This window comes from Tinamus guttatus, unplaced genomic scaffold (assembly GCF_059628265.1).
Source record: "Tinamus guttatus ecotype Peru unplaced genomic scaffold, ASM5962826v1 Tinamus_guttatus_pri_ptg000047l, whole genome shotgun sequence".
In the NCBI taxonomy this organism is placed as follows: Eukaryota; Metazoa; Chordata; class Aves; order Tinamiformes; family Tinamidae; genus Tinamus; species Tinamus guttatus.
Window position 1 is genome coordinate 1,072,260 of NW_028288581.1, and position 15,536 is coordinate 1,087,795.

The following is a 15,536-nucleotide window of genomic DNA, read 5'->3' on the forward strand; positions in this document are numbered from 1 at the left end:
TATGTCACATTGTATCTTTTTTTTTCAGTTGCATGAATAACAGTCACTTTAAAAGACCTTTAGTATTGAAAATGTGGATAGTATTCTTATTGCTTTATTTGAGAGGTATCCACAGTAACTTCATGTGAATAAATTGTTGTTCAGTAACTGAATAAGAAGGAAAAATACTACAATGGTGTTACCTCATATATGGCATATTTTACAGACAAGTGTACTGGAGACTTTGAGCATTCTTGCCGCAGTATATACTTAGTACCTCACAGACTAGCTTCAAAAAGAAATAACCCGCCTTGAAACTATAAACACATAGTTCAAAGCACTGAGAGAAAGGATGAGACTGCATGATTTGGAAAAGGGATGAAATGCTAGATTTTCGCTAGATTTGGCCTAGCTGTTGAGCCCTATCTTCTTCAATGCCTGTGTGCATCCAAATGAAGTCCAAATGAGTTTGTAGCTGTACAAAAAATAGCCAAATTTGTGAATATCTTTCTTCAATCTTTTTTCAGATGACGAAAAAAAAGTCTAGAAAGTCCTAACTAAAAAGCTATGAAGATATGAAGGGAGTGGGAGACTGAAAGTGAGGGGAACTTAAAGGAATTGCCTTCCTTCTCTTTACAAATCTTGTTCTATTTCTGTCACAGGATCAGATAACTTCATATGATTGTTCATACAATTGATGTTTTCAGGAAATAAGTTGTTTCAAAATCAATGATGCAGAGCTTTTGCTATCAAAATAAACATTTAACAGCATTTTTAATTCTAAAAAAAAAAAAGAAATTAAGAAAAAAATACATTTCATGCAGTATTTTTTATGCCAATTGTGTGACCAAACTTCTCAGTACAGTACATAGCCTCATAAACAGTTTATGATTCATTGCATTTGAACTTGGAATTGCTTCGATTGCTTCTGTGTATGCTGTGTATAAGATGCAAATAATGAGAGTAATTTTCGGTTTTCCTTATCTAACAGTTACATATTTGGTTCCAGATTCGTGTAATATGTCTTTAGCCATCTGAAAGGTACATGTCTTATCTACTGTAATAGTTCAGAATAGATATTATCTGTTTCTAGTTGTTAAAGATGATTATTTACAGAGAACAAGTGAAACAGCTATCTTTTGAAAGAACAAATCATCTTGTAGTGGTGCCTATCCCTATTCAGTTGACTAAAGAAGGAGTAAAGATATGCTATTTATGCATACTCTGGTAGCGTGAAAATCTGGATGATGTGCTATACTAAGCAATATCAAATTACCGGTAACCAGTCCTACCAGTCTAGATTGTAAGTGGCTAATGAGACCTACAATGCCCTCACCGGGTTTCTGCTGCTACCTTTGCTTCCCTTAATCCCACCTTTCAGATCCTTGGTAGCACTATGGGGATGGTCCTGGTCCAGCAGAAGCGATGGGAAATGAGGGCAGAGTGCCTTGCTCTAGGATGACAATACAGAAGTGTTTGTTTCTCCTGGCTGCAGAAGGAGACAACCTGGCTCTTTTACCCTGGTGACTGCTTTTCACACAGCTAAACTTTGAGCAGCTAATTCCCACACAGAGGGTGTACCAGCAGTGCAGTAAGTGCTGCACTGAGGAGATTGAGTTGTAAATCCTGGCCCTACTATTGGCTTCCTGAGTGACTCTGAGACATTAATTTCAAAGCAGACCACAGGCCTGCTTTGCATTCCCTTTGCATTGCTTCTGTGATGAAAAGGAGCCAAGGGAGAAAAGCCAGGGATTTCCGCACTGCAGGAGGAATCTCTGGCCAGTATATAGGTAACATTATCTATAGACTCTTTCAGTACAGTGTCTCCTTCTGTACACCAGCATCTATACCTATGATGCTTTTTATACTTGATAAACAATAAAAATATTCATTTTGGTTTCTGTACGCATAGGGATCATAAATAATCAAGAAAAATTATGATGTTTAGCATTCTTATTTAGTAAAACACGTAAAGGTATTTTGAAACTCCTGCCAGAAGCAGCTGGGATAATATGCATAAATGCCAGATTATAAATTAGTACATCTCTGTTCTAGGTTTAACAGAGGAAAATGAATACTCAAGACTATCGGCCAGCACTACAGCAAGTTCATCGATTCAAAGACACAGGGAGAGCCATACGAGTCAGGTAAAAATTTCATTGTTGGGCTAATAGAACCCACTAAAAATGGATAAAAAAGAGTTCACAGCAACTGTATGTTGTGGTCTTTCTTGATTCACATTTGTGTGTTGAGTAAGGATTCCCTTATGGTATTTGATATGTGTTGAACGAGGCACAATAATTCATTTACTCTTAACTTTTGTCACCAGGAAAGAAAAATGTCATGAAGGGCTCCCATAGCAGAGTTCAAAGTTAATAGCAGTTACTGTTGCAGGGCATGAGGATGTTATATTCAGGCAGGAAATATGTCTTTTCATCCTTAGAGCAAAAAGATGTTGATCTCCCTCAAGATATTCTGTCATGCCAGAAGAAGTGATATAATAATCAACATACAGGAACAAATGCATGATTATTTTATCTCTTTGTATATAACGGCAATGAAGACAAGGAAAATATCAGTAGATGCTAAGGTAGCATGAGTTTGCACTTTGGCAGTTTTAAAATTCTCATTTGATTAGTGCCACTTCATAAAGACAACACAGAATTAAGTCTGAAATGCATTAAATGAATAACAAGCAAAAAAAAATGCCACAATATATTTTCTTCATTCCTTTGTTTAGCATTTTATATCTAAAGTGAAACATTTAACATTCAAAGTAGTTAGTTCAGACATTTGATCCGTCAAACAATTTTGTTTTATATTTCACTTAAATGGAATTACTGTATTCTCTTGTAATATTTATATCTTCAGTCTGCATTTTTAAGAGAACTCCTAGTTCATTTTTCATTTGAGATTGTGAGAATTTTACAGCAACTGCCAAATATTGTACAAAGGGAAAATATGTTGGAGCAGACAGAAATTTTCTTCAATAGAAAGGTGTCATTAACCAAGGCTACAGTTTCCAAAATGTTTTAGCAGAAGATAAGGGAAGTGCTTTATCGTATTTAGAAGATGCTGATTGCCTGGGAGGAGGGCTGGCATTTCTAAGGCCAGTACTCTAGTAGAGTACTCTAGTAGAGTAAGATCCTGGCCCTAATGAAAGTTTGTTGAATGTTTAGACATTGATTCCAATGGGAGCAGGACTCAACCCCCAGTGTAGTATTTGGTCTTAAGCCAACTTTGAAGAACAATGGGTTTTAACTGGCTTTAAACCAGTAAATATGTGAGTAGAATAGTACTAAAATCTTATCTTCACTTTGATTTTATGTCCCACTGTCTGAAGCACAGGCATAACTACAAAAATTGTGCCAGGACAGCTCTCAGCAGTAAGTCAGTCTCTTCTGACATACAGCAAGACCTGCCAAAGTGCCTTGGCAAAGGTGTGTGCATATGCGCTTTGCACAGAATAACAGATCTTCACCACACTTCTCAGACCTTCAAAAAGTACTTTTTTCATACCATGAAAAAAGAGATTTTAGGTCTACTATCTTCAAGTCGAGATACTGGATGAGGACATGGGATTATAAGGACTACAGGGGTTCATTGGTGTTTTCAAATGTTTCTCTTTGGGAGACTTTTTTAATTTCTTGTTCTTTTCGTTGTTGTTGTTTGTTTGTTTTTAATGATCAAGCAAATGTGCATGACAGTAGCCAAAAAACATTTTCTACTGAAAGAAAAATCCAAGTTCCAGAGAGTGCTCCTGTGATAAATCTCATGAAGTGTGACAGCTTCATCCCAGAGTCTCACTACTTCTATTGCTATAATACTTGCCTAGGAGGTAGAAGGATCATGTTGAAATTATTGCATCAGTGCCAGGTATGGAGAGCTAAATGGACTGGATACAGCAGAGCCATGATCCTCTTCTTATCTTTGCTAATGGAAACTGCATCTTTACATAAAATTAGTCCAAAACATTCAAATCCTTTATTTTAGAAGTCTTTCACCATTTACAAATAATTGGTTTTGTTTCTTCCAAAACTACTTCCAAAGCTCAGCACAGATTCAGGTCAGTAGTTAGAACCGAACACTTTCCACTAAATGTATGCTTTGCCAAAGTGTTCCACAAATCTTTAAAATAAATTCTGTGCCGCATATGCAGAATTACATGCAGAGGCACTCCTTAAATGCAGCCTTAACAAGAGCTGTGGCACGATGAGGAAAGAAGCTGTAGTTTAGTGACTTTTTTTTGCAATTTGATATAATGGATATACGTGCTGCAAAATAGGACTGCAAGCTTCCTCCCATTAAAAAAAAAAAAATCTGTTCTCATAGGTGTGAAAAGCTATAGAGAAAAAGCACTTTTCACCCTTTCCAAATGTGGCATGTAATTGAAAGTGATTGGTTTTAATTACAGTTGACATTTCTCAGCACGCTGCTGGTGACACTAACAGCATACAGCCCTATTGTAAAACTCTTTGCCAGGCTTCATTTCAGTAACCTTATCACTTTGAAGTAATTCTTGTACAGGCATATAAAACAGGACAGATTGTTTCACAGATCTGTGAAGGTACTGATTGACTAATTTCTTTAGAGAGAGAAACATAGACTGAGTCCTTGGATTTTTGGCAGACATGCTGTCATTTCAACTAAAGGAAACTGGTTCATTAGCCTTCAGGGACTTCTAATATTTGTGTTTGTGTGTGTGTATTTTTCAATATCTCCCTGCTAGTTCCTTACTGAAGTGACAGGAGTTAGTTTCATTTTTGTCACAGGATCTCAGCACTCCCATACATATAACTAAAGTTAAGGTATTGTGGCTCTTGGTGCTATCAAGTTGTCACTTCATGTGATAATTACCTGCATCACTGCCTGATACTGCTTGCACACTGCCTACAGATGCACTGTAGAGAGAAAATCCTTCAGCTTAGTTTCTGTGGAAATATTTGGTAGGGATCAACCTGTAACAAACATTTTTGGAAGCAATTTCTAGTATGAAGTAACTTGCAGATGTGAACCCAGCAACTTAACTGTTCATCTTTAAACTAAAGCATGTCGACTGCAAAGACATTCATTGTGGACCAGGCACACTACTTTTCACAGGCAATTATTGTTTAAAAAACTCTACTTTTAATCGATATGAAAAAGGACACAATTTTAAAAAATGTTAAAAGCATTGACTTCTCATTTAAAAGTTATGGGAACAAAGTCTACTTCGTTCCGTCAGAGGATAGGAGAAGGGAAATAAAAATCAAGTCTGATTTTTGTCCCTTCAAAATTACATTAAAAGAAATGAAAGGTCTTTTTTTTTTCTTTTTTAAACACCTTTATATTGTTTTATAGCTGTATGTTATATAAGTGATTATATACATAGAATACAAGCAAGCACCACGTAAGAACAGGTACAATTTATAGAACATATATAGAAAAAGGAATGAGACCCAAAAGAGTAAAAAGAAAGTTGATGTGATATATTACGATATATAACATTCATCTTCAGGCACATATCAATATGATATTTTATTTTCCATTAAATAAAAATAATTTCATAATATACTTAATATATCTACATTCATACTGTAGGTATAGAAGGTAGAAAATTTCTCATTAACGCTGCTAAACCTCTTTGTGGAGTTTATTTTTGTAACAACTGCTTGTTGATTCATTTGAAATCAGATGAAGTCTCACGCATTCAGCATCCTATGAAAATACTCTTAGAACAAGACAAAAATAAACAAGCAAGTTTCCATTCCAGCAGGTAGAATAATATCAGGCTTACAATACATTCTAGCATAAGATTTTGGTTACCCACTTCTGAAATATCTGTTTTATCTGTCACATGCTCAAAGAGGTAATGTAGAAATGATGGTTATTTTTTCACATATTGTTTTATTAAAAAATCTGCAGTCTTATCTGTCCTATTTTGTTTAAACCCCATAGTGCTGGTTGGCAGATTGCAGTAATACAGGAGCCAACACCTGACAATGAAAAATTGGAAATGTCTTTTCATATTCGTGAAGAATGTATTTATTGTTTCATTATAGCTTAAGCCATAGCTCTTATTTTGTGAAATCTCATTGCTTTCAGCGAGCTCCTCTCTCAGAAAAAGCTGCATATTCATTATACTTTCAAGGGCCTTCTTTGTTCCCTCTTGATTTAATATTTGTTGCCAATCACTTCTTTTGTTGAGTGTTCAGTAGTTAAAAAAATGAATACTGAAGAATGCAATGAGTTGTTACACCTAGCCCATTGTCACAATTCTAAACATGGGGCTCTAACATTCATTATTAATGTCTGTCATGTTTGACTATTAGCTGGAAGGAATCTTTGATCATCTTTGTAGAAAAATACCACAATCTAGCAAGTCTGATATATTAACAAAATCATTAACATCTTTTTAACACATAACATCCAAAAAGGACACAGAATGCTATATACTTATCATGAATCTGAATCAATATATTCCCCTAAATCATGTTTTGTTTATTGTTTTGACAGTAACATCAAAGAATTCTCTTTGAAATGTCACGTAAAGACAAAAATCAGAACTTGCAGTACAGTGCAGCTTTATTTCTTGGAAGACTTGCAGCCAAAAATATATTCCTGATATGTTAAATAGCATGAGGTAATGCACAGTATAAATTCATCATAGGTACACACATCTTGGAACTGCTGTACTACTGGCTTTGTATGTCCTAGACATTACTGCAGTGATCTCCAAAAAAGAAAGCTCAGATTCTACCCATTGAACCAGTAGATGATGTGCTCGGCTCTCTACATGTTTGAGGCCACTTCACTCTCCTTCTGCTTGTTCATCCTCATTACATTTTCCCGTGCTAGATAGGTGACTGTGGCACTGTGTTGAGAAGAAGGGAACACAACCTCCCGAGCATCCCTTTGTGCTCCCTAAGCTCAGGTGCTTAGGTGAGATTTGTATCTAGTCCCATTGGGCTGCTCTAACGGCCAGTGGCCAGTGGGTCATGCAAAAGGCCTCCTCATACTCGAGTGGAATGGGAGGGTGGCCCTCTTGCCCCTCTCTTCTGACTTACTTCTCAGAGATGTGATGGACGGGAGAATAAATTGGTTCTCATGTCCTTCCTGCACTCTTACACTCTTCATTCATACTAGCAAAGAGACAAGTATGTATGCAAATCATCAGCGATTTAGGCTCCTAACAGCCCATAAATCTAATGATTTTTGATCATAAGATTAGCCTCTTCATGAAATAAAGGATTATACACAACTTAAGGAAATATGACTTGGTGTTTTTGTTCAAAATTGCTTCAAAAGTAAGAGTAGTGTGGCAAAATTAGTCTCTAACTGGCCAGAGACATTTTTGATAATGTCAGAGGAAAATGATTGCCAGTGTAATTGAGGCTTGTTAAGGGAGAATATCTCTGTTAATACTACAAAGTAGCAGTGATTCAATAAATGGAAACAAGTTTTCTATTTCTCAGTTTCTTTTATTTTTTTTTTAGTGTATTTACAAAAGGGAATCGCTATTGTTAGGTCAGCTGTTCTGAAGACATCTACAATAGATGATTTGTTTTCATAGCTCGTCTGGAGAAAGACACAGTTGCTATCCTGCACATAATGTTTTTCTCAAGAGTCATGTGGTGAAATATGAGGATGCTCCTGAAGGTTTTCAAAAACATCTTGTAGTCTATCTGGAAGACAGAAATATTACTTTATAGGGGAAAAAAAAACAACAAACAGTATTTTTTAATATTATCTTATGTTTTAGTCACTTTGGGGAGGTATCATTTTCTAGCTGTTATCAGAAAACTAGAGCGGAGGTAAAACAGCCAAAACAAATAAATAATTAAGAAACACAATATCAAAATAAATAAATAAATAAATAAGCGTACCCCTGCTTTGAATGTGTTCACTTGTTCAACTGTATTTCTAGCTCAGATAGTCAGGATTCCTGAAATGTGTACAGTCATCTATTATTGAATATTTTCTAACTTTTTCTAATACTTTATGCCAGTTTATACATTACAACTATATTGAGGTTTCGTATACATTATTTTGCAAAGTTATGCTATTGGTTTAGGATAGCATATAGCATATAGCATGCTATGCTAAAAGACCTCCAACCTACATGGAATAAGATTACCCTGATTAATGTAAAATATTGTGCTTTCTGCATATTACTATATCATTGGGGCAGAAGATCTGAAAAGCAGCTCCTTTTTTTTCTGACTAAAAATTATACCTGAAAAAAAAATGTGTATGTGGGAAAAGCACAGAACTTGTGCCAGAAATGGAGTTATGGTCAATTAGGAATATAAAATCATAAAATCTTCCATCTGAGTCGCATCAAAGGTCTCTGACTGGAGATTGTAAGGTTGCTCAAACCCAAAAGAAAATTATCAGCAGTTTAAGAGAATAATTAGCTAAAAGCATTTAATGTTGCAGAACACATATCAAGTTATTATGTCCAGTGGGTCTGCATTTGCAAAAAAAATCCATGTCCCAGCATTCACAAGACAATTGAATGAATCAGCTTGGATCCCAATGGTACATTTGTATTTAAAGATTTTTAATTGGAATTTAGAAGCATGTAAACTCATTTATCATAGCAGCTGTTTGCTCCCTGCTGGGGTCTTATGTGACCAATGCACGTTTCCCAATCAAACATAAATTTACATATTGATTTATGTTGAATGCTTATCTAGCCTTCTTAGCATACCTTTCTTTTTGTGTGTGCTTTCCCCTTGTATCTTTAAATGAATGTGGTATTGTTAACTAACATGTAGACTGATTTTTTTTTCCTGATTCGAGGATTGGTGGCAGAACATTCTTTTCTGATTTATACTTTTTTTTTTGTGACACAAAGAAAAGCATGTCTATTTCGGTACCTGAAAGGTCAGGATTTTTGAGAGGTTGCACTGTGTGTGTCCTGTAGTTAGGAAGAAACTGTGTCTTACATTTTTGAAAACTTTCAGTGCAGCAACTTGCGAGATGCAAAAGGAAAAGAGAGGAAAGTTAAATCATATAAAATGTGTTAGAAACATTTCTTTATGTTAGAAAGATGCATGTCTGTCACAGACTGAACCCAAATGTATTGGTCTCACTAATAAACATGTACACTAATAGTTATTTCCAGAGTTACTGAGTGAAATTCTATGTCCTTAATTGTGAAATGAGAAGTGAGAATGTCCTGGTCATTCTTGTCTTTAATACTGATGACCCAAAACCTACCCACTGGGGTCCATGAACTAGTTTTAAGATTAAAAAAAAAAAAAAAAAAGTCTCTGAAAGAGATGACCATATATTGGTTGCATATATTGGCTGAAATATCTTTTGCTTACGATTTTAGAGGGCCTATAAAATGAAAAAGATTAAACCATGGGTTTTGTCAAGGCAGTTTGTAAGTTAATTATGGTAATTCATCATCAATATTTTACAACTATGGCATAAGTCATTTTAAATCCCAATCAAGTTTTAAAGAGGGAAATCACTACCTTTTAATCTCCCTATGTTTTTTCTGTGATGGGACTTCAGCTTTACTAATAATGTAAAACACTGATAAAAGAGTAATACTGACAGTTACTTTAAAGCATCAGAATTGGCAAATCTATTAAAGAACATAATGGCAATATTCCTCTGAAAGTAAAATATGGAGCAGTTAGTTACCTCACATAAATATCTCCAGAGTGCAGGTTTGTATGATTAAAGTATCCTTAAACTGTACTATCATTAAAAAGTTATCGTCTATAGTAGTTTTATGTCTTTATTAATGAATATAACTAAAACTTACAGAAGTAATTAAAAATAAAATAGTAATAAAGCACGCACAGTTATGTTTTGTGGAAACTAAATTATTTGTATATTTTAACAACCAGAATGTAATTAAGTGCTTCTTTTCATTTTCTTGTGAATAGTACTAGAATGATCAATGAGATCAAGAATGACTAAAAACCTGTATATATATGTATATATAAATATATTTATGTCCTGGAAGAGAGAAAAATGGGGTGAAACTCATAAATACCTTTAAAGCATATAATACTGCATATTAAGGAACCTCTGTTTGACAGAGAGATTTTAAAGAGTCCATTTGCCATAGCTTGATGGCTAAGTTTGTGTTGGATTTCACACAGGTAGAAAATGTAAGCACTTTATTATTTCTGATTGTTACAGACTATCATCCTTAAAGTTATAGCATTTGATCTTTTAATGAAGAATGAATTTCTTGAGATTTTGTAATTAGGTCTGTGAATAACTCCAATTAAAGTAAATGTTAAATGGGCCTGTTAATCATTTTATCTAGCACACCTTTTATCATAAATTATTTGAAATTGTGTAACTTTCAGCTTCCCATAATTAAAAACTCTCTGAATTTCTGCACTAGCCTAAGAAATCAGGTTATAATTAAGATAATTTATTGACTTATAGTTACTTGTCTTAATTCTAAGACAGGGTGTAAATCCAGTGTGTCCATTTTAGCTTCTAAGATGAAGCTTACACAGAATTTAGAAGCCTAAATCCAGCAAAGCAAGGAACTCACACTCAAATGACCATCTAATACTTAAATTCTCATAGCTGAGTAGACACAATACTGCTCCATCTACAATTTTCATAGTTGCCAGCAAACACCAAGAAGTCCTCCATCTCAGTTTTCTCATGTACACTACAACTGCGAGGCATCCACTCTGAAAGAACTGCTATTAGTTCACATGGATAACTCACCTTAGCACAACACAGAGGAGCCAAAGTCCTTTCTGCTCAGAGCCCACCTCTGTGTAGTTGTGGTGTCTTTAGCATGCTCTTAGGATGTAGGAACCCAAGTCTCTTCCATAGTCTGGAAGAAGCCAAATCCACATCGTCTGCTTTCCAGATATGCCTAACAACTAGATTATGCTGAAAAGATCAACTATGTTTTTCCTATTTGAACAGAGCCATCAGTGCTCTGTCACCAGCCAAAATCCGTAAAGCCAGAAGGAGAGTGCTTGTCTCTACAGTACGATGGGTTGGACTGTTAATGTTGAGTATTTGAATGCTATATTTCTTGGTGAGTCTAACCCAAATATTGTGTTGCCTATGTCTGATTTACTGGCCCACGGTTGGTTCCATCTCTGTCCCTTAATGGTTAAAGAAGTTGTTTGTTCAGTGTGCATTTGAAATTTGAATACTCTTAAAATAATTACTTCCTACACAGCTCAATCAACCTACACAAGGGTTCAAGATGTAGAATAGTATAAAGAAACATAGCTTGGTAGTTTACACTCTTGTTTCATATAAAATAATTCAGCAAGTCTTTTGTATAATGAATATGTATAAGAAATCTTGAGCTTGTCACAGGTCTAATCATGAACAGAAAAGACAGGAAAAAAATCATCCTGTTGTTCAAATAGATCTAATTAAAATAATTGATTTATTTAAAGCTCTGTCAGTTGTTGTGTATTTTCTCTGTTTAATTTCTATTACACTTCTATTGTATGCCCTTCATGCAGGTTGAAATATGAACTTTTGCAGCTTATTTACCAGATCAATCTCATAATGAATAAAAGTATGAGGTATTTTTGCATAATTGTTTTAAAAAGTAGAATAGGAGATGTACACTTTTTTGCAGACCGGACCAAGATTTGTCCACTACCCACTGGAAAATGAGCTGTAAGTGGAACTGCTGACACAACAGTAATTTACAGCATGCATAAGCAGTGTCAGAATAATAAAGCTTCTTCAGTGCCTATAAGCTATAAATAGCATGCATTTGTCAATTGCCTTGCCCAGGCAAATTGTACTCACTTTCCACCCTGCACCTGTGTGTCTTTATGTTTCTTAGAATAGCAGCAAGGCTGTCTCAATTCAAATACTTCATACATCTTTCAAAACTGAAAATGCCTCCAGACTTTGACTTAGAGTTAGCCTGTCAAACTTTTGTCACTTTAACACACCCAATAGCATCTACAGAATTTAAAATGTTTGCTTCCTCATAGTTATCTCCCAGTATTCAGGCATATCTTTGTTTATTAATCTCTGAAACTCTTACACAGAAAGCTCTTGTATTGACTGCCTAACATAGCTTCCTTTTTGCGTATACCAGCAGTTCTAGAAAAAAACCTAATACAGGTTCATGAAATCCCTAAAATTTAGGTGCAAAAAATGGGCATCTAATTGGAGGAAAGTGGATTTTAATCTACCTCACTCCTAAATTGTATTATGCCCATAATCTCACACATAGAATCACAGTGAACCACAATTCCCCTCAAACTGTACACTGTAGGATAATACTACCTGCCATCTCTTTCTTGGTAAATTGCTTCCAATTACAAAAGTTTCATTGGTCTTCTTATCTTCCTTATCAGGCTGAAAAAAAATCTAGTATGTTTTGATATGTTTTGGACTCCCTTTGAGTCACTGGGATACATTAGTGCATTTTGTTTTAAAACAAAAAACAAAATGCTTGTTTGAATTGGTAGTGCTGTCTAACTGTGTATCATGAGATCAAAATGCAATGTAGCAAAGTCTTTCAAACATCTTCCTCTCTTATCCTTTTTTTTCTAACACAGAATTCAAAACAGTAGTTGAATTTAGAATGCCTTTTAAGTTAAAATAATTATCTTGAAAATAGTAATATCAACCAGCCAGAAATTAAGCAAATTACCATAGACCTTCAGGCATATGCATGTAAGTGTTGATTTTTCTCTGACACCATGTGTTCAAGGTCAGACTTACACATGACAGATGAAACAGTGTAATAAAACCTGTACGCCTTTTTGTACCCACCATCTCCTTCAAGGAATAGCGGGAGCCACAGGCGATATCACCCTAGGAAGCTCACTGCCCATTGGTGAAGAAAATGTCCTTCACATTACTCAACTGTCTTGCAGCTGGAACGAATCACATACCTCGGCTCTCACAGACACATTTAAGAGAGTGCACGTGAATGCCCTTGTCATGGTGACAAAAATGCAGTCATGCCACAGAAGACAAATTCAACCTTGACATGAACAGCCACACTTCTCTTGTGACTGGATATGTGTCCGTCGCGTGAAGGGAAGCATTTGTATTTTGGTCACTGGGGGGCCCTGAAGAAAGACGGCAGCAAAGTGAAGGGGCTTTGGGCTGGTGGTTGTGATGGGTTTGGTTCACAGTCCCTAGACTGGACGCTTGTGCCATAGAATATGCTGAAGCAAGCTGCTGTAGATGCTGCGTAGAGGACAATTAGGTCCTGAAGGATGGTGAGGCTGACTTCCTAGGGAGTGACACACGTAAGGGCTGTATCGAATAATCTTTGGAGCAGAACAGTTAAATGGAAGGGAGCAGTTTATTCTAGATGGTTTATGAGTCTAGCTCAAAACATTCACCATGAGCCTATAGTTTCAGGCTGACTGAAACTACGTTTTTAGTGGGTAATGTATCCTCTGAAAGAAGTGCCAGATCCTAATTCTAAGGATAACACATACCTGTGACGAATAGCAGCATTACTAATATAAGTAGCAAAACAGGTTTTAGTTTCTGAGTTATGGTAACCTGGGTATTTATACATTTATAGGCAAATCTTGCTACTCCTGCAGCTACTATTTACTCTGTGTAAAAGGGTAGTCTGTGAGTATAGCAGTATTACAGGTTGTTAGAAATATGGACTATGCGTCAGGGCAGGCAGTTGTTTCATGTGTTTCAAAGAACTGCGTTGCAGTGCTCTTTGCTGACGTAAGGGTGTTTTTTCCATTCATTTAATTTTTGGCAGCTGCTTCATACAACTTGAGTCCTATGACTTTTAGACACAAGAATGATGGAACGCTATTCTAATAAATCTTTTTTTTTCCAGTGCAAATAATAATAAATGGGAGAGGAAGTACTTGTTCTCTTGGTGAGGGAGAGTTAAACACCCTCACCAAGGGTGTTCAAAACCAAGTTTTAAACCCTCTTGCAGGGGAAAATTGCTTCAAATTATTAACAGGAGTTGATGGATCTTTTTTTCTCTCAGCTGTAGCACAAATGATACCACCAAAGCAAAGCTGTAAAACTTGACCACTTACCTACATGCATCTCTTTTTCCCTCTAATTGTAAATATTAGAATGGGAGAAGTCACCAGTCAGTCTCCATCTAGAGTGGTTTAGGCAGGCCACACTGTAGCAGATTTCTAGATCCTAGCAGATCCTACTAGAACTTGTGGATAAGCTTATAATCCTCCCTGGTGCTCTCTGCAAATAGTAGATATAGTCTGTAGAGTAGAAAGTGGTTCTCTCCAACAGAGGTCTTGGCAGTATAAAATACCTCTAGTAAGTTCAAGGCAAGGTTATTTTGTTAAAAACCATTATTGTTTATACAGCATTATGTATGTCACTGAACAATTTGGAGAGATTTGCAGAGATAAGAAGAGACCTGATTACCGCTGGTTTACACCAGTGAGAGAAGAGGCAGAGGATCTGCAGTTTTACACTTTATCCACTTTTCTCTTTCATTTCCTTCTCCCTAACAGGTTATTCATCAGCTTAGACTTTCAGAGAATGAGAGTGTGGCTCTGCAGGAGCTTCTAGATTGGAGGAGAAAGCTGTGTGAAGAGAGAGAAGACTGGCAGCAAATCTTGCACAACACTGAGCAGAGGATCGCAGCCCCACCACCCCCGCCTTGTAAAAAGCCTACACTGCTGAAGAAGGTAGAAGACACCTCCTGCAACAGACTCTCTTCAGGGCTGTGGGATAGCACCATGTGAGTTAGATGTGTTTGTCTGCAGACTGATAGGAACGAAACTGTGTGATGATTTCCATCCACACAATCAGCAAGTTTCCTTCCCTCCCTCCACAAAGCGTGCAGGGATTTTTTACAAGCACTCATTCAAGAGCACAGGAGGCAGGAGCTATGTAGATCTGTTGTGTGTGTGTGTATATGTGTATGTTTGTTCTTTCCATATATATACATACGCACATGTATGTTGCATCTGTGAGAGTATATATGTGTGTGTATGTATATATGTGTATATATATATGGAGACAAACTGCACTAAAAGTACTTAGCTTAAAAGTACAAGAGGTCACTTAAAGCTCTCCCATGGACAATGAGGAAACTCTGTATTAAGTAAATGGATAGGCAGAGCTAACTAACTGACAGGCATTTTGGAGAGATCAGGAAAGTCTCTGTGCACACTGTACAGCTGTTTTATATAGTACAAAAATATGATGTTTCTTGTTCTGCAATGAATGGTTTTATTATATTACATGTATACATATATATATTTCTTTGTAGATGTCTGTGTTTTATTGGAGTTGCAAACCCAATGATTATTTACATGTTTATTACTGGTGTTTTATAACTTTATGCAATTGGTGCTGTTGTTCTTTCTTCAAAATACAAGTAATAAATACAGTACTCGCATTTTTCTTTCATAGTTTATCCTTAACAACATGCCAGTTTCAACTCTGTGTTGTTTTCCCAGAACTGACAATGCTGAGAAATTCTTGCAAAGCTTCTATTTGCAGGTATTGTTTAATGCTGTTCGCACTCATGAATTAGAGAGCATGACTTTTTTACAATGGGCCTGTGTTTCTGAATGAGTGAACTGTGAATTCTTTAGTTCCATCTCAAATCTTACTTTACTCTGGGT

General features: G+C 36.0%; 1 protein-coding gene across 1 annotated transcript in view; it reads left to right on the forward strand.

The window, feature by feature from the left end:
• MYO16 (myosin XVI) overlaps positions 1-15,305 on the forward strand; it is a 250,981-nt gene extending 235,676 nt beyond the window's left edge. Inside the window, exons 33-34 of the mRNA XM_010216802.2 lie at positions 2,035-2,126; positions 14,415-15,305. Of these exons, the coding sequence (XP_010215104.2) occupies positions 2,035-2,126; positions 14,415-14,648 (326 nt within the window). The 3' untranslated portion in view covers positions 14,649-15,305. The remainder of the gene's footprint in view (positions 1-2,034; positions 2,127-14,414) is intronic.
• Positions 15,306-15,536: the final 231 nt, after the last annotated feature.